Source organism: Nerophis ophidion, linkage group LG08 (assembly GCF_033978795.1).
Source record: "Nerophis ophidion isolate RoL-2023_Sa linkage group LG08, RoL_Noph_v1.0, whole genome shotgun sequence".
Lineage (NCBI taxonomy): Eukaryota > Metazoa > Chordata > Actinopteri > Syngnathiformes > Syngnathidae > Nerophis > Nerophis ophidion.
In genome coordinates this window covers 54829861-54849948 of record NC_084618.1, presented here as the reverse complement: position 1 = coordinate 54849948, position 20088 = coordinate 54829861, and the positions used below count along the sequence as shown (strand labels likewise).

Here is a 20088-nt window from a genome sequence, read left to right as displayed (position 1 = left end):
TTCGATATGTCTGGAAACGCGACCAAAGTATAATCCTTAATATAACTTGACAAATTTTTTTTTAATAAAGCACAGGGATCTATTTAATTGCCTAGTTTTATTTTTTTTTTAATTTGCTTTATGCAGGAAGTTTTATGCCTCTTTTGTACTCAGATAGTTTGTGCGTTGCTTGCTTTACAATAGCAGTGGTTGACCACCTCTAGTTTTCACTCCCGGGAAGAAGTCATACAAGCAATTGCTGAATTAGTTTGTTACTTTTGTTTTATAATGTGCTTATTCTCACTTGTTTTTTTTTTTTTGTTTTTTTTAGGCGTTTCTGACCCAGTTGGTGTGTAACCTGCTGGATGAGGGCAATGCTTGCTTTCGGGACGGGGACTCTCGTCAGTCAACACAGCAGTACAGTGAAGGGATCAGTGTTGCCCGATACGCCCAGGCTGAGGCACTCATCATCCCTCATGAGCTGCTGGAGAGTCTCTATGTCAACAGGGCTGCTGCCTTCTACAAATTGGTGAGGGAGGTGGAACGTTTTCCTAGAGCTCTAAATCAGGGGTTCAATAGTCTGCAACATATTTGAAAAATACTATTACTGAAGAAAATATATAAGAAGTGGAATACAAGAGCAAACAAGTGTAATATTAGAGAAAAGAGTTGCAACGTTGACGTAAACACAAAGCTGATAATGCAGGCTGTTTTTTTCTTTTAAGAACATCCATATATTGAACTACTGTGGTAGTATCTCAACTTACCAGCTTAATTGGTTCTGTGACAAAGCTCTTAACTCACAACACTTGTTTCAAATCAACATCTCTCATTAAAACAAAATATACAATTAGCTGAGAGACAGCTCTTAGAGCAAAGCACTTCTCCGTTGGGGCACTCCTAATGGGGTCATATTATGATTTTTTTTTCTACATTTAAAACACTTATTTGTGCTCTACATAACATGTAACATTTTGTTTGGTCAAGATTTTGCCTATATAGTTTTACAGACCGTCTTCAAGCTTTTTTTTGAATGTCTTATCAGGATGCACTTTTTTTTTCGGCCGTCTTATTTACTTGCCTCCACTTTGACAACGTCGTCTTCTGTCAGCCATGTTGTAGTTTTTAGCGCTTCCATAGGAGTCTACTAAGTTAGAACTATATGCAACATTGTATCAGAAATGGCAACAGCGGAAGATGCACGTGGATGTAGGAGCCAGTCTGCCCCACAACAACACATACAGGAAAAAGAATGAACTTATCGACTACGTCGAGCTGCAATTGCAGACTCGCACAATAAATGGATGTATCCGCTGACGTCACCAATTGGAAAAAAACATGCTTTCATGGTTTGATTTGAATTTTTCGGGACTTGTGCGGGTCCGAAAGACACAAGACTCCCCTGTTGTGCACATCTCCATTGCCGTATAAAGTGAAGTGTGTTAACCCAACAAAAACATTGGCCCTGAAGGTAACGTCTGTCCTGTGCTCTCTTACACACCGGAACAAAACAGCAAGACAGGTGTAAGGACTACATTATTACCTGTCACTACTTAACTCCCTGTGCCGATCTGAATGCTTAGCATGCAAATGTTTACCTAAGTTTAAAGCAAAGGTGGTAATACTAATCGCCACATTTTGCAAGGCGTATTTTAAAGCAACACTTGAAGTTCTCTGCTTCCTTGTTTAACGCGTCACCTTTATTGTTAGTTTTGAAGCCCAAATACTTTCATATTGCGCTTCACGCACGCTTTTTATTACCAGTAGAATTGTCATTTTTTGCCATTCTTCCTCTCCAAGATGTTATTGCTTGTATGCACTTTGTGTGTGCGTTTTGACACACTCAACGTCATACGCCTCGGCTCTGTAGTCACCGCCGCGCAGCGACATTCAGATAAAAGAATGGTACCGGTACTTTTTAAAGGCAGTATAGTACCGATTTCAATCCATTTGTATTGCAGTACTTTATTAGTACCCTTTATTAGTATACCGTACACTACACTGTAGTTTCGAAAGTGAACAATATCAAAATGGCTTCCACATCATTTCATTTTTCAGTATGCGGCCCTCTGTGAAAAAAGTTTGGAAAGCCCTGCTGTACATTTATGTTTATAAGTGCACAAACAGTCAAAATGCAGAGAAGAATCAGTCAGTCTTATAACTTGGAGAAATAAAGTACCTGTAGTTGTTTGGAACCTGTAGGGTGATTACTTTCCAAAGTATTGTAAGCATTATATCGTTTTACCACTTAATGACATAAACAACGTCCTTTGTAATACACATGCACAAGCTATAGCTTTGTGTGTTGTCAGTTAATGACAGCGATTTGGCTTAGTTTAGCAACCATTGAATGAATGTATAGCCTATCATAATAACATGGCGGGAAATTGCTTCTCTTGGACCGTTTTTGTGTGCACACACTTTGGGTGTGTACATGTGGACAAGACGCAAGACTCATTCCTTGGCCGAAAAGCATATTTTATTCAATAGTATTTATAAAAAATATAGACAATTAGAAATATGTATGTTCTGGTAAACTTTTAATGGTAACAAGCTAGTCGGTGGTGTGTTTTTTACTTTTGTATTTTTTGGTTTGAAAATTGTATTTTTGACCAAGTTGCAAACACCTTTAATGGTACTTATAAATACCATTAAAGGTATTTATAAGATACATTAGATTAGGGCAGCGCTGCCTAAACCTTTTATACCAAAGGCCATGTACTGAAAATTTACAGCATGCAGGGGCCATTTTGATATTTTAAAAAGTAAAACCATGCATTGTTTATATTTAAATAAAAACAATGTTCAGCTTTGTGTTAAAGGTTTATAGCATATTATCACAAATTATTGGTATCAACATTTCTGCTTTTTATTTTTGTTCGCTAAAAAATACAACAAAGATGGCGGGGAGAAGCCTGTGTCAAAGTGGAGCCACATAAATAAGACTGCCCACAAAACAGCGCATCCTGAAGAGACAGTCAAAAAGCAGCTTGAAGATCATCTGTAAAACATAATATATGCAACATTTTGACCAAAAAAAACACCATTACATGTTATGTAGACAGCAAGGAAGTGTTTTAAATGTGGAAAAAAATCATAGTATGACCCCTTTTAAAAGGGAACTGCATTTTTGGGGGGGAAGTTTTGCCTACTGTTCACAATCATTCTGAAAGACATGGCGACAGGTGTTTTTTTGCGTAAATATTTTATTTAAATATTAAATAAAAGCGATTAAAAGTTTGCTTACAAAAAGCCTTTGGGAGCCACACAATTCTGCCTACATAACCCTTAAAAAACATCCAAACAACTCCATTGAAGTTTTATGTACGTGATGTAACTACAAACCCCGTTTCCATATGAGTTGGGAAATTGTGTTAGATGTAAATATAAACGGAATACAAGGATTTGCCCAATTTTTTATTTTTTTTTGCAAATAATAATTAACTTAGAATTTCATGGCTGCAACACGTGCCAAAGTAGTTAGGAAAGGGCATGTTCACCACTGTGTTACATCACCTTTTCTTTTAACAACAGTCAATAAACGTTTGGGAACCGAGGAAACTAATTGTTGAAGCTTTGAAAGTGGAATTCTTTCCCATTCTTGTTTTATATAGCGCTTCAGTCGTTCAACAGTCCGGGATCTCCGCTGTCGTATTTTACGCTTCATAATGCTCCACACATTTTCGATGGGAGACAGGTCTGGACTGAGCGCAGGCCAGGAAAGTACCCGCACTCTTTTTTTACGAAGCCACGCTGTTGTAACACGTGGCTTGGCATTGTCTTGCTGAAATAAGCAGGCGCGTCTATGATAACGTTGCTTGGATGACAACATATGTTGTTCCAAAACCTGTATGGACCTTTTCCGGCATTAACGGTGCCTTCACAGATGTGTAAGTTACCCATGCCTTGGGCACTAATACACCCCTATACCATCACAGATGCTGGCTGTTGAACTTTGTTCTATAACAATCCGAATGGTTATTTTCCTCTTTTTTCTGGAGGACACCACGTCGTCTGTTTCCAAATATAATTTGAAATGTGGACTTGTCAGATCATATAACACTTTTCCACTTTGCCAGCGAAACCGGCGGCGTTCCTTTGTGTTGTTGGTAAATGGGTTTGGCTTTGCATAGCAGAGCTTTAACTTGCACTTACAGATGCAGCGACCAACTGTAGTTACTGACAGTGGTTTTATGAAGTGTTCCTGAGCTCATGTGGTGATATACTTTACACACTGATGTCGGTTTTTGATGCAGTACCGCTTGAGGGATCAAAGGTCCGTAATATCATCGCCTACGTGCAGTGATTTCTCCAGATTTCTGAACCTTTTGATGATTTTACAGACCGTAGATGGTAAAATCCCTAAATTCCTTGCAATAGCTCGTTGAGAAATGTTGTTCTAAAACTGTGCGACAATTTGCTTACAAATTGGTGACCCTCGCCCCATCCTTGTTTTTGAATTACTAAGCATTTCATGGAAGCTACTTTTATACCCGATCATGGCACCCAACTGTTCTCAATTAGCCTGCACACCTGTGGGATGTTCCAAATAAGTGTTTGATGAGCATTCCTCAACTTTATCAGTATTTATTGCCACCTTTTCCAACCTCTTTGTCATGTGTTGCTGGCATCAAATTGTAAAGTTAATGATTATTTGCAAAAATTTTTATTTATTTTTATCAGTTTGAACATCAAATTTGTTGTCTTTGTAGCATATTCAACTGAATATGGGTTGAAAATGATTTTCAAATCATTGTATTCCGTTTATATTTACATCTAACACAATTTTCCAACTCATGGAAACGGGGTTTTTATATATCTTTTGTCCTAACGGGTACATTTAGAATAAAATATAATATTTACTTACGTATTGTGATCATTCCAAGCATGCGCGGCGCATTCATTTCAAAAACGCATCACAATGTTTGCTTTTTTTTTTTTTCTTCATTACTGATTACTACTCACTGCAGACTTAGTGAGAGCCAACAGACATAATAAAACATTACTTACTGTACAAGGTCTGCTGTCATTAGGATGTCGCCTGCAGGGATGGTCATATATTCTCATTTAGTTGAACAATGTCTTGTAATCCTCATGAGGAAAAGGTGTGAGGCGGAGGGACCAGATGTCTGTTCGTGTCGTCCTCGCCAGTTTTGGCTCCTAAACGGCTGTCATAGTGTACCAACTTGTCGGAATACCTACCCAAACTTCTTCTGTGCAGGTGAGAGGCATGATTTATAATCAAGAATAAACTTACAGGGAGCAGGGAAGAAGCAGCAGACCACTTGATGACGTAAACCTAGGGACACGTGCTTGTGATCACGGTGCCGCTACATTTACCTGCATTAGCACTTCTAATAACAATATCACTTATACATCGTTAATGTTAACGTTATGAAATGTAAATGCAGTATTAAATGCAGTATTGTTGCCGCTTTTTTAATCGTTATTTATAGGATTTTTATCGCCGAAATAGTGGAGCTCCCGTTTGGCTCCGCTGTAAGCAAAGTTTTATTTCTGTTTACTTAATATTTAGAATGTATAAAAAAAAAATACATCCGTCGTCATGTCTTTCATATTAATTGTGACCGATAGGCAAACTTCCCCAAAAAGTACAGTTCCCCTTTTAAGCACAACTCTAATAACTTTGTTTCCTCTCCAGAGGGAGTTTGAACGTGGGCTTCAGGACTGTGAAAGCGCACTTATTGTGTCTGAAGGCAGTCGCAGGGCTTTGTACCGCAAAACACTCTGCCTGCGAGACTTAGGACGACTCCGTGAGGCCTACGAGTGCGGTACCAAATGTCTTCTCACTGCACCAAATGTAAGTATTAACACAGAAAAGGTTACATATAGATGTTTTCAGAATAATCTACTTAAGTTGCTCTCATTATGTCAACAATTTGACTGTCGACCAACTCATCAAGGGCCAGTCCATCGTGTTATTCTAATTGCTAAAAAGTGCCAGCATAAGTGGACATACATTTTTATGTTTATTATTTTTTTAGATTGTTAGCCACCATAAGAAATATATGCACTTGTTTGACAGCTTAATGGTCAGAATACACAGGACATGCAACTAAATAACTGCAGCACCAATGTTACATAAGAGTATGAAATATCATATGGAAACAAAATACAATGCTAATGAAAACATGCACAAATGGGGGAAAATTATATGAAGGTTTATCGCCGATTTTCATTATGTGTTTTAGATTTTTGTTTTTTCATTTCGGTATTGTGGAATTCTGCCAGAGTGACAAACTGGTTTCACTTTATTGTGTCTCAATTTTGCCTTGAGGAAACCTCTCTTTTTGACTAATGACCCAACTCACATTTTGTGTTGGCGTTTTTTTGCCTAGGAGAGCCAGGTGAGCGATCTGGCCCAGGAACTTGCTAATAAACTTGGACTGAAGGGCCGTAAAGCCTACGTCAGCCATCAGACTGAGTCTCCTGCCACAGAAGGAGAGAGTCTTGGCGAGACATCCCCACCTACTGGAGAGGTATTTGATCATATTTTAGTTCATTGATGCTGAAGATCAGACAGAAATGCTAATCCCATTATCTTTTTTGTAGTTGTCCTCCAATGGGCTGGAGTCTTTAGGCGACATGGAACCAGGTATAGCAACAAAAAGCAAAGTCTGCAAACATGCCTTCTTTGCTCCTGAAACCACACATGCTTTTTACCCTTTCATGCTTATTTCCACATGTTTAGCAGACATGTCAAGTGCACAATGCATTCCTGCACCTTTGGCCACGCCCATCCCGGTCAGCGACGATCCCACAACCGCAGTCGTGACCCCGTGCACTGAGCTCTCAGAGAGCCCTAGCAGCCAGTCTCTGCCGCCCATGCCGTACTCTGTCCCCGTTTCAGAACACATTGACGAATGCAACAGCGTTATCAAGGATGAGCTTGACAGTCTCCTAGAATGCACCCCCAAAAAAGTCAGCGAGGTGGGTGTTAATTACATATATAAGACAATCTCTATTTTCTAAGACATGTTTATACAAAAATATTTTCAAGTCAAATGAAATCTTTTTAAAATCTTATTTTCTGTTATAGTTGTACAAATAACTGATAATTTACATTAAACATGAGTGCAATGAAATGGTGAGGGAAATTGTCATAAATTGTGCACATTTACCTAGCTTAGTGGGCATTAGTCTAAAATATTAAAACATTGCTTTATTTCAGTGCAGTATTTTAATTAATAATATACATTTCTGTCAAGCAATTAGGAAAAATAGAGATTATCGGTAATTAATTAGGCCCTATAATCAATAATGACTATTTTAATCTTGGATGGGTGCCCTTAAAGGAAAGGTACGTTAACTCGTTAATGTGTTAACTTTGACAGCCTTAGAAATATCTATTTGACACTTGTACATATTTTGTATTACAAGAGATGACACACAGTAATTAGTGATTCAGCCAATCACAGGCCTCCATAGGGATACCACATGGCAAATAAGGTATTGATTTCTTCTGTTGTTTGCTTATATCCCGGTGTAGAGTCCAGTCCAAGGCGCTATCCCCACTAACCTTCCAAACACTGCCGTGGGCCTGCGCCCTCCTTACTCCCCCAACCTTCCAGCCCCTTCATCCCAGCTTGCCCCTACCTTCTTCGGCACCTCCATCAGTGACATGCCACCCCTGGAAGCTTACTCGCCGCTGGCCCAGCGAGACCAGGGTTCCACCCAGGCGCAGGACGCTCTGGGAGGGGGCTTCTCAACTGGAGCCATAGACAGAGACGGGAAGACCGGGGTCATCGCTGGTGGGATCGACTCTTTATCGGAGTACACTCTCCCTGGTGAGTGAAGTTTGGGTTAAATTAATACAAAACTGGTATTCATTGCATTTTCACGGCATGTTTGCTAAACCATGTTAACGGTTGAGAAAGAAGCATTCCAATTATTTTGTGTTTGTGTTCTTGAAGGGGGACGAGTGTGTCACAGCTTCATCCCTGGGCTGCGCAACCACAGCTCTGCACAAGCAGTGAGTCACATGATGTAGTAGTATTTGCATTGTTTTTGTCAAAGTAACCATTTCTGACTAACAAGGTACATCTTTTGCATTCATTTCGTCTTCAGAATGGTCCAGGAACAAACCTCTCCATGTTGTCAAGGAATCCTCTGGCTGGCACACATGAGTTCCGTCAGGCCTGCCATGCCTGTTATAGCCGAATAGGTTAGGTTATGCGATTGTTAGCTATTTTAGTATAATGAAGCAAGAAATTGTCTCATTGTACAAAACCCTAAACCAGTGATGTTGGCACGCTCTGTAAATCATAAATAAAAACAGAATACAATGATTTTCAAATCCTTTTCAACTAATATTCAATTGAATACACGGCAAAGACAACACATTTCATTATTATTATTTTTTATTTTAATGAACTGAGAAACTTATTTTTTTTTTGCGAATAATCATTAACTTAGAATTTAATGGCTTTGCAAAAAAGTTGGCACAGGGGCATTTTTACCATTGTTACATCGCGTTTCCTTTGAACAACACTCAGTAATTGTTTGGGAACTGAGGAAACCAATTTTTGAAGCTTTTCAGGTGGAATTCTTTCCCATTCCTGCTTGATATACAGTTTAAGTTGTTTAACAGTCCAGGGTCGCCGTTGTCGTATTTGACGCTTCATAAAGGAAGCTTCTTTTATACTGCTTTTATACCCAATCATGGCACCCACCTCTTCTCAATTTGCCTATTCATCTGTAGGATGTTCCAAATACGTGTTTGATGAGCATTCCTCAACTTTCTTAGTCATTTTTTGCCACTTGCGCCAGCCTTTTTGAAACATGTTGCGGGCATCAAATTCCAAATGAGCTAATATTTGCAAATAAAAACAAAGTTTACCAGTTCCAACGTTAAGTATCTTGTCTTTGCAGTGTATTCAATTGAATTTAGGTTGAAAAGGATTTGTAAATCATTGTATTCTGTTTATATTTACGATTGACACAACGTGCCAACTTCACTGGTTTTGGGTTTTGTACATTTTACACATCCAGGTCCACGTGTGATGGACTACAAATATCAACCAGAGGCAGCACATCGATGCAAGAGGGATGTCCTGCTGTGTCGCCTGAAAAACACAGACGACCCCACCTGGAAGAGGATTCGGCCCAGGCCTGCACGGAACAACTTCTTAGGGGCCTTTGTTCTTTGTAAAGGTATGTTCACAAATAAGTAAAGCAGGGTTATGTCCACCTTTCCATATCCCTTTCTTTTAATATCTCACAGAGGTGCAGGAGCGCCAGGAGTGCCAGTATGGCGAGAACTGCACCTTTGCATACTGCCAGGAGGAAATCGATGTTTGGACACAAGAGAGGAAGGGCGCGCTGAGCCGAGAGCTGCTTTTTGATCCCCTGGGTAGCACGGAGAGACGTGCACTTAGCGTTACCAGACTACTGCAGCTCCACATGGGCATGTTTATGTTCCTCTGTGAGGTGAGATTAATTAGTCCTTTCTCCTCACGCTTAGCAGATATGAGTTTCTTGTATGACATTCCTCTTTTTGCAGGAGTGTTTTGATAGTAAGCCCCGTATCATCAGCAAGCGCAGCAAAGAAAACTTGTCAGTCTGTTCAAATCTCACAGCTCGACACCCGTTTGACGATAACAAGTGAGTGTGCTGCTTTTCGACCAATCATTATTCACATTATAACATCATGCGAATTAACACAAATCTCACTGCAGGTGCCTAGTGCATGTGGTGAGGTCGGCCAATGTGCGCTACAGCAAGGTGCGTCCCCTCCACCCGCTCTGCCAGTTTGATGTGTGCCGCCACGAGGTTCGCTACGGCTGCCAGCGTGAGGACAGCTGCTCCTTTGCACACTCTGTCATAGAGCTCAAATGCTGGGTGCTGCAGCAGGACACAGGTGTGTGGACAAACTTATAAGGCTACATGAAAATCAGTTTAATGCAGTTAGTTTGTGCGATATGTAAATTTTGGTATCAATCTAATACAAAGTACCATAATTTTCTAGGCGCGGTCTTTGTCTTCTTCCTTTTGCATGCTGAAGTCATCTCAGTCATTAATGGTGGTAGACCTCCGTTCCATGCGGTGGCGGTTAGGCCTGGGCAAACACTTGATATCTCAATTAACCGATCCATAAATGAAAATAAAGTCGGTAATTTTTCAAGCGTTGATAACCGCCATGTGCATGTGTGTTTGCGGGCTTCAAGGGTCTCAAAACCAAGTAAAACTGCAACAGTGTGGGAATATTTCAGTTTTAAATTTTTGTGACAAAATGAGACAATCAACACTGAGGAGCGAGTTTTCCGGATTTACGCGAGAATGGTGCCAACAAAAAACACAAACTTGGTTGCCCACTTGAAAAGCTAGCATCCATTAAACTTTTTTCCGATGCTAATACGACCCAGGGTATCAATACCTTTGATATTTGTATTAAACTGCCCACCCCTATGATGTGGTGCAGTTCTACACGACATATTATTTAAAAACTGAATATTATTTTTAAAGGCAACATTCTTAAATAGTGCTTGGAACTGGATCTTATTTCATCACACAGGTGAATGAAATGTTCAATTATTATTAGTTGGTATTTATATTATTACAGTTTCATTATTATGAGGATTTATTATTAATTCATTATTAGTATATTTATGCCTGCTCCTATATTTACAAAAAAATGTTTTAAATTTTATTTAGGGATGACACTATTTCTTGCAGGTATTACCCATGAAGAGATGGTTCAGGAGTCCAAAAGACACTGGCAAAGGCTGGAACAGAATGCACAAAAGCAACAGAGGGTGGGCAACTGAACATATGTGGCGCTGTATAATGGCACAGTTCATGCACTTATTTAATTACCCTCTTTTTCAGCCCATCCATATTCCACACCCAAGCAGCAGCCTATCGATCGGAGGAATGGGAGGCGGCAATGTAGGAGACTGCATGGGCGGTGGCGTCCACTCCATGGGAAGCCTGGGCGCGTTGGGAGGCGGCCCGCCCCGGGGTCGCCCGCTCAACCTGAAAATGAAGTTTGTGTGCGGCCAATGCTGGAGGGAGGGTCAGGTGAACGAGCCTGACAAAAATCTTAAATACTGCACTGCCAAAGCAAGACACAGGTGAGGCTGTGCTTGGATCCCACAATGGTATTTCAACATACAGTAATAAACCACATGACTTATAATTTTTCTGTGCACCAGCTGGACAAAGGAGCGTCGGGTCTTGCTGGTGAAATCATTTGAGAAGAAGAAATGGGTTGTTGTTCGTCCTCTCCCATTCTCACGCACCTATCCTCAGCAATATGACGTGAGTGGGCCACTTCCCCGTTTGTCTTTCTTTAGAACCTTTTCTCCTTTCTTGCTGAGACCAGCTGACAGGGGCAGGTGTTGTTGGCATTTTATGTCTATTTCTATTTTAACCAGTAGATCTTTTTATGATTTACCCAAGCAACCAATCAAAATCCTTTGGAATTTTGGGAAGTTTTTGTAATTTTTTTGTTTACCTTTTATATCGTTCTTTAAAAACTGTTTAACTTGTCTCACTTGATTTCCTTTACAACTTATTTTGATAACTTACATTTTGTGCTGTCATATGATTATTTTCGTCATTTGAATTAATCACACTTTTGAATTTTGACTAATCACAGGTTATTTATTCACCTGCATAAATTTAATTTACTTTAAATAAAGACCCCAATATTTGGACACAAACATTTCTTTCAGAATGTTTTACATGACTGTTTTCCTTTCATATAGATGTGTGTGCATGTGATGAAGCAGAAAAAGTGCCACTATATTGGCAACTGCTCATTTGCCCACAGCCTGGAGGAGAGGGACGTCTGGACGTACATGAAGAACAATAGTTGTAAGCTGCACTTTTCATTCTATTGCACACCAATTCATTTTCATGCAAGCATTTTATTAATATGTAAGTATGATGACTGCACTTCACCCTACAATTAAAACCTCGAAAATTTCGAGTTTTTCCCCCGCCGCCGCTGATTGTTGCCTTGCAAAGCCACATTTGGTGTCCCGGAGATCTCACTCCTCTTTGTCTCTTTCCCTTCCCTGTAGTGAGAGACATGCAACAAATGTATGAGCTGTGGCTGCAGCTCACCAATCAGAATAGACGCACAGACAGTTCGACAGTGACCCCGCCCACCGAGGACAAGCAGGTCACCATAACAGCAGATTACAGCGAGAGCATGGTGAGTTATTCCTAGCACCTTGAACCACTATCTCTTTCTCCTGTCAAGGGTTTGATTATTGTGAGTGTAAAAAGCAATACATGTGCTTTATGCTTTGGTAATGAGTACAAAATTGGTTCCTTGCAGAACATGTTACTGGAAAAACAAATAAACAAGCTCAAATATTAATAATCTTAAATCATTTGCATGTATTTGAACAAAATGTAATAAGATATCTAATTTGATGATTTTATAGCTTGAAAATATTACACCGCAAAAGATGAAATCAAAGGACTTATTTAAGTGCAATTTTTAACTAGCTATGCCCATCTTAAGTAGAGTAATATATAATTAATTTTAAAATGATTGTATCACATAAAATAAGCAAATTAAGAGCAAGGAACAAGACAATGACCAAAGTGTTTGAAATGACAGGCTTTTCCTGGTTATATATTTTTTTAGTACAGTATCTCTGCTTTTTCAAATTTTCATGGATAAATATTTCCCATTTGGTAATATTTTAACATTCTGGGCTGACATTAAAAGGATTCTGCTTCAGTATGGTGCAGGCTAGCAGTGATACAGTCACCAAGTTGGCGACAAGCTCGATTTATGTTTTTAAAGATTTTTTTTAAGTCTATTAATTCATCCACTTACGTTTCTCATCACTGTCCTTCACACTCACATTCTTCCTTTCTATTGCTGAAAAACTAAAGTTAAGTCGATGTCCAGCTAAAAGTTAATGCAAGTGATTAAGACCAGATGTTTTAGGCAAAATTTACGGGGTTCACTGTGACAGTTTATACACCAACCATTGGCGGGATTGCAATTTAAAGCATAACAATTAGTTAAGAGACAGCTCTTATCAAAACACTCTTAAGTTGGAGCCCTCTTAAGTTGAATTACCACTGTATCAGGGCAAGAAGATTGTGGCAGAAATAATAATCACAATTATTTTGATTGATATTGTAATTACAATTTACACAGTTATTAATTAAATTGAAAACATGAGAATGTATTGTACCACCAAAACTCAATTTTAAATATAGTGGAAAAACATGGATATAAATTAGTAACAAACAAGCCACAACAAGTAAAATAATAGCAATAGCAATAACAATAAATATTTAAATAATGCATTTTATTTGACACAAAAGCACACAATCTCTCACATTCATTAGTGCAATAAATCTTTGGACAATTTTCACCAGTATTTAAGGGCAAAGCATTAAAAATGTGTATTTATTTATTTATCTTTTTTGAAACGTTTTAAGTTTTTAGCGCCATCAAACCGCATGTGGTGCCCCGCTATTATTGTAAAGGGGGGACGTGAGCTGTTGTCCTCAGCTTGATGTGGAGAAATGACTTTGAGGCTGTTTTAAAAAAGAAAAAAAAAAAAAAAAAAAATAGTAAATGGGTTGTACTTGTATAGCACTTTTCTACCTTTTTAGGAACTCAAAGCGCTTTGACACTATTTCCACATTCACCCATTCACACACACACATTCTCACACTGATAGCAGTAGCTGCCATGCACGGCGCTAACCAGGTTCCATCAGGAGCAAGGGTGAAGTGTCTTGCTCAACGACACCGGATGTGACAAGGATGGTAAATGGTGGGGATTGAACCAGTAACCCTCAGATTGCTGGCACTCTCCCAACTTTGCCACGCCGTCCCCTATATAAAATAAAAAAAAGAGAGAGAGCGACGACTGCTGTCGTGTTTGTAAGTTGATCTTACATGGATGATGTAGTTCACAAAATCACAAGCAGATAAGATGTGTTGTGGGTGTATGTATTTTTCTTGCTAGTTTTAGCTTTGTGGTTTAGTTGCTGTTTCAAGTGGCCGTCGAGACATTAAGGACAGGGCAGTTGTGGATTTAAGGGATGAATGACGTGTCCCGTACAAATTATTTTCCCCGACAAATGCTACTTCTTCTCACAATGACTGCATTTCACTCACATGTATGTCAATTTCCGTGATATTTTGCATTTAACAGAGGATTCAGTTTTATTGGCCAATTTTATAGCTCCTTCTGCTATTAGGTCAACGCGGAAATCATTTGCCTTATTTTTTTTTTTGTTGAGTTTAATGATTATTGATTAGGCATGCTAGTGATGTGTCAATTAATAAGTAGCAACCATTGTAAGATCCCAAACTAATAGTAGAGATTAGGGGTGTTACGGTACACAAAAATTTCGGTTCGGTACGTACCTCGGTTCAGAGGTCACAGTTCGGTTCATTTTCGGTACTGTAAGAAAAAAACAAAATATACATTTTTTGATTATTTAACAAATTTGCTAAATCTTCCACCAAAAATATTTTTCTTAGTGGAATATTTGATGTGAAGTAATCGGAAACTTGGATAGGTCAATAATTCATAATAACATTGATTTTGATTCAATATTATGTTTTGAGCAATGACAATTTGAAAGAAAAAAAAACTGCTTTGTTTTATTAGTCAACGTTGCAACTTTTTAAAAATTACATTTAGCCTTTAAGCTTTTTTATTTCACTTTTGTTTATGTTTTTGTTTATTTTAATGGTATTTTTAGAATGTGGCGTGGGCCTTTAAAACATTAGCTGTGGGCCGCAAATGGCCTCCGGGGCACACTTTTGACACCCCTGCTATAGATAATACAAAATTAAATCTGTTTAATCAAAGGATGAAAAGCAGAGCCTGGCGACGCATGCGCGTTTATCATAACTCTCTCGCTCTCTGTCTCTGCCCCGCCCTCACGAATGTTAACGCTGCGTGCACAACTTTTGTTTTTTGTTTTTAACCCCTTCTTAACCCTGAATGTACATTGAAAATACACGCAACCCTAACTCAAAATGCCGGACATTTGAGGCATTTAAGAAACTCCACCTGGACAGCTCCGCAAAGAGGACATATCCCGTGAAAAGAGGAGTTATGGTCAGTCTATCATAGCCCAGTCGTTGCTAGCATGCCGTGTGTTGTGGTTTTTTTGATTGATTGAAACTTTTATTAGTAGATTGCACAGTACAGTACATATTCCGTAAAATTGACCACTAAATGGTAACACCCGAATAAGTTTTTCAACTTGTTTAAGTCGGGGCCCACGTACATCAAGTCATGGTGCCTCGGTGTGCACTGTTTACACAACGTGCGGTGCGCTACTTATATGTCCGTGTAGTTCGGTACACCGCCGAACCGAACCGAAACCCCCGTACCGAAACGGTTCAATACAAATACACGTACTGTTACACCCCTAGTAGATATGCTTTTTCACTCATTTGTGTTACGTCTTCGATGACGCATGGCTGCGATTTTTGTGTTCCTTAGCGACGCAGGAAGCAAGTAGGAGCAGCGTGGAGGTAGGATGAAGTTATTTTAATGTATTTCAAGCAATATCAAAAAATACAAACTGAGGACGCTAACCAGCGTGGAGCTAAGCAAAACAAAAATGTCACCAAGGGTGAAAAAACGAGGAAGGCTAGACTGTATTAAGGACACTAGATGCGAGGAGAGCAAAACAGGAGAAACATAACTGTTGTCTATAGCAAACATTGACCCAGCAACTATTGCTGGGTGACAGCCCACTATAGAGGGAGGTGATGAACCAAAACACCTGGTGAGAACACTAATTGCAAAATTAAGACCGGTGAGGAGAATTAGTGCCCATGGAAACCGACAGTAAACAGGGAAAGAGGGTGCACCCAGGAAACAGACTAACACAGAAAAACTACCAAACATAAATCATGCCATGACCAGGGTAACGGATCATGACAATTTGCTCCTCATCCGTTTCACTGTTACAAGCCCTTAAATTTGCATGCACGTTGCACTGCCCATTAGTCGCTATTTTTGATTATCCAGCCCTACACTGTGTATAAATAAGATTTAGCTTTTAGTTTGATTTGAAAGATGTAATTATGTTTGGATTAAATATCTCATATCATCAGAACATTTTTTCCATGTCAGATTGCTGCAAAATGTACAATCTGGATCAGATCGGGGTAAGATATTTAAAATGTAATGCATTCAGATCCGGCATCCTGCATACACACATACGGTATACTAAATTGAAGTTGAATAGGATTTGTATATATATTCTAACAATTTTTTTCCTGAAGTTATGGACCTGGTTAGTAGTTTTTGTTTTCTGCTCACCTATCGCCCTCTTTGTCGTTGGAAATGGCCACAAAGTTGTTATTCTATTGACTTAAGCAGAAATTTATATACATACGTGTGGGTGTGTTCCAGGGAGGCCGGCGGTTGTCCGATGGGGACGACCTCTGAGACTCCAGTCGGCTGATTGTTATCAACAGAGCCCAGAGCAGCCGGCCCCACCAGCTGCAACTGAACAGTCTGTCATCTTGCCAGTTTAACCTCCTAACAGCCAGCCAGCCGGCCGTATGGGAGCTGATGTAACAAATATAACACACAAACACACTTGTATTACATATTTACGCCACACAATAACCATCAATCAGTACTTGGAGGAATATTTGTTTCAGCCGCATCTTCCTTTATGTTCCCCATGAGTCCCTTTGCACTGTAGGTATAAGTATGATCATGATAACATGCTAAAAATTGCGTCCACCAGGCACCTCCTTTTTATGAGGTTATTTTTTTGTTTTTAAAACCTCGCAGCAAAAAGCAATTCTTGAATGAGCACGCTGGCCGTGGTTCTCATTGTTCAATTGGAAAAAAGTATCATGAAAAATGGAGCTCTCATGCTAAAAGTTGACATTTTGACCAAGAAGTGCCAAAATGAAAGCTCCTAGTGTTGTCAATGGCTATTTAAAAGAAGGCCCTGGTGGACACTCCACACTCGTACAGCTGCATTACAGTAAATCCTTTGCTATCCGTAGTGGTTACATTCCGGGACTACAAATAATTGAATAATGGACTCACACAATAGAAGCCCTTTTTAAAAAATGCCAATTTGTGATACCATAGTTTCTCACAGTTATTAAATTCATGTTAACATTAAGATAAAAACATGTTAACAAACTAATACCTGCATATGATGTAAAGCATCTTCCTGCTGTAAAATATTGAATGTATTTGACTGGTGAGACAGTGCCCTCTGTTGGATTCATATAGATAGAAGATAGTGCCATCAAACCACATTCTATTTAGGCCGCTATTCACTCTTTTTTTATTTTAAAAAATATCTAAAGAAATTCACATAAATGTGGGGGAAATGAATAAGTAAGTGTGGGATCTACTTTACAACCAATAACAGCAAGAGTGTCAAAATATTTTAACAAGAATGTGTGTTTCCTTATATCCTCTGCCATATTGGTAGAGCAGTTTGAATGTAATGCCTGCACGAGCCTTTAAAAGGGGGGAGGGAACTGTAATTGATCTAAAATGATGCTGTTGTTGTAAGAGGTATGTAAGTCTTCTTACATTTCCAAAATCTTGAGCAAAATAATGGTCCTCTTTACGCCCCTTTTCCACTTTGTTTTAAATTCCTCCTGGCATATAAACTTAAGTAACATACATAGTGCTAATGGCTGAAGCATACAAGGAATCATGACATTAAAAATTGAATACTTTAATCGGACTGAAGCAACGTGTCAAGCCCCCAGGCAGAATATTCTGTTGTTATACTTTAAGAAAAATGACATAGGCTAACTAGCCTGAGCTGAAAAGCATTCCTAGAAAAATTGAATTGAATATTGAAATTATATTTTCTTGTTGCTTGTGATTTTGAACATTAAGGGAAGTTGATACGCCTTCAGTCCTATTGGGGTAAATATTTCCTCACATCCACCCAAATATCGTCTGTGGTCCCGATGGCCGAACAAAGAACAACATTCGGGGAACCACACCATTTTTTTTTGTGCCTATGAGCAACAAATACACGCAGGATATCTACCTGCCATCTCATTCATGCCTTTAATATGCATACAGACACAAGGGACAATGTTGATATACACACAACATATCTACATATAATGCTATACTACTAATAATAAATGATAACTTAGCAATTAAGCTTAATAAATATATAACCTGACAAACCTGTATTGATTACATAGTTCTTGTTATTGAAGTATTGCTATATGACATGTATCGCTGAACTAGATTACTATAGTGTTTTTTTCTTTATATTCTTTTTATGTTGTAATTTTTCTTTCTGCGTGGGTTCTTCTAGGCCAGGTTTTTGTTGCATATGAGGATTAAAAGCAGGGAAGAAAAATAGATTAATTGGATTAAGTTGTGTTGCTGTGCTTACGAGCCATGGTCTGGAACAGCCCACTATTTAGCTACTTTGAGGATTGTATTCATACAGTACTCTCCCCAATAGTATTATAAATACAATAATGATTGCTATTGACTATTTCTCTTCTATATGCTATTGATATATGTATGTTTATTGCAATGTACACCTATATATGTATCCATGTATGAATATGACGGGGAAATATGCGTGTGTGTGTATGCAGCATGCACCACCTGTTTGGGAGGCAGTGAGCAGACAAATGTGGACTTCCCCATACTCGAACCGGTTTTAGGATTGCTGATAACGATTTTAAGAATCTTAGGCATCGCGGACAAACTTCTCTGCTTACTGCCTGTGCTGCGCCATTTTTATGCATACATACAGGCTTATATATTCCTGCATAACGCCTTATTCGATATAGTACACCTATTAAAAAAAGATTCATTTTATTGTATAATCCTGCTTACTATATACAGTATATGATATCTGATAACCTATTATAATACGTAAACACCCCCGCTAAGGTAAATTTAGATAAGTGATGGTAGAGCTAGGGGTGTTTTCAGTGGTTTGGTTGACTGGGTTGGGCAGATTTAAAACTCCTCACTTGCACTGATTTTTTTATTTTTTATTTTTTATTTTTTTTTCAACAGTGTTTTTATTTGGAGGCATCCACAGTTAATGCCATCTTTCACCCCTCCATAGAAGTATAATTAATGTTCTTATACAAATACGTAATGCATTTTTTCTGCCTCCAAACCACAGAAAAATATCAGCTCCACTGATAGTCATGTGAACCTTCCCTTTTTGTTTGTTTGAGTCCCAGCCCAAACATGCCGACACAGTCCCTATAATAAATCACGAGTTTATCGGTTTGGACATTATTGGTTAGTTGAATTCATTTCAAGAAGAAAGAAAACCAGGGTTGTAATAAGAAAGTGGACAAACAAGGCCTCTTATGGTTTTTTCGTTGCTGTATTTTATTATATCTGTTTTCCTGTTTTTATGTTTTATTGATTTGTTTTCTGCCCTCCCTGGTTGGAAGTTAATAAATACTTAAGTGGACCAATTGTCTTGAAAGCATTAAATAAACAGACCGTTTTAGAAGGACAGAAAGAGTTTGTTTTTATTTCTCGGGTATGTTATTAAGATCCTGCTATGGATTGACTACAAAGAATGAAATATTTGAAGATGTCTTCATTTTTTTACTTTAATGATTATAGTTAAAAGCTTGTGAAACAGCCAAATTCAGGACAGTAGTGCCTCAACTTAATAGCTTTATTGGTTCTGTGACGGAGCTCTCAACTCAAAACACTTGTACAAACCCTGTTTCCATATGAGTTGGGAAATTGTGTTAGATGTAAATATAAACGGAATACAATGATTTGCAAATCCTTTTCAACCCATATTCAGTTAAATATGCTACAAAGACAACATATTTGATGTTCAAACTGATAAACATTTTTTTTTTTTTGCAAACAATCATTAAATTTAGAATTTCATGCCGGCAACACGTGACAAAGAAGTTGAGAAAGGTGGCAATAAATACTGATAAAATTGAGAAATTCTCATCAAATACTTATTTGGAACATCCCACAGGTGAGCAGGCTAATTGGGAACAGGTGGGTGCCATGATTGGGTATAAAAGCAGCTTCCATGAAATGCTAAGTAATTCACAAGGATGGGGCGAGGGTCACCAATTTGTAAGCAAATTGTCGAACAGTTTTAGAAAAACATTTCTCAACGA

At 38.6% G+C, this 20088-nt stretch overlaps 1 protein-coding gene and 1 long non-coding RNA gene across 3 annotated transcripts in view; one reads left to right on the top strand and one right to left on the bottom strand.

Moving 5' to 3' along the window:
• Nucleotides 1–19457, top strand: part of zc3h7bb (zinc finger CCCH-type containing 7Bb) — a 37183-nt gene extending 17726 nt beyond the window's left edge. The window contains exons 4-21 of one of the 2 annotated variants that reach the window (XM_061908970.1): nucleotides 311–508; nucleotides 5642–5800; nucleotides 6339–6479; nucleotides 6553–6595; nucleotides 6695–6930; nucleotides 7490–7787; nucleotides 7914–7972; nucleotides 8068–8164; nucleotides 8992–9153; nucleotides 9224–9429; nucleotides 9503–9603; nucleotides 9678–9859; nucleotides 10675–10754; nucleotides 10828–11072; nucleotides 11154–11259; nucleotides 11709–11817; nucleotides 12027–12160; nucleotides 16367–19457. In XM_061908970.1, the coding sequence (XP_061764954.1) occupies nucleotides 311–508; nucleotides 5642–5800; nucleotides 6339–6479; nucleotides 6553–6595; nucleotides 6695–6930; nucleotides 7490–7787; nucleotides 7914–7972; nucleotides 8068–8164; nucleotides 8992–9153; nucleotides 9224–9429; nucleotides 9503–9603; nucleotides 9678–9859; nucleotides 10675–10754; nucleotides 10828–11072; nucleotides 11154–11259; nucleotides 11709–11817; nucleotides 12027–12160; nucleotides 16367–16402 (2592 nt within the window). In that variant the 3' untranslated portion in view covers nucleotides 16403–19457. Of the gene's footprint in view, nucleotides 1–310; nucleotides 509–5641; nucleotides 5801–6338; nucleotides 6480–6552; nucleotides 6596–6691; nucleotides 6931–7489; nucleotides 7788–7913; nucleotides 7973–8067; nucleotides 8165–8991; nucleotides 9154–9223; nucleotides 9430–9502; nucleotides 9604–9677; nucleotides 9860–10674; nucleotides 10755–10827; nucleotides 11073–11153; nucleotides 11260–11708; nucleotides 11818–12026; nucleotides 12161–16366 lie in introns of both variants that reach the window. The other variant, XM_061908969.1, reaches the window with a different exon arrangement.
• On the bottom strand, nucleotides 11872–16520 carry LOC133557963 (uncharacterized). The gene is made up of 3 exons (XR_009807877.1): nucleotides 16350–16520; nucleotides 13685–13815; nucleotides 11872–12020 (listed from the first exon to the last, which is right to left on the bottom strand). It is a non-coding gene; the product is annotated as an uncharacterized LOC133557963 (long non-coding RNA).
• Nucleotides 19458–20088: the final 631 nt, after the last annotated feature.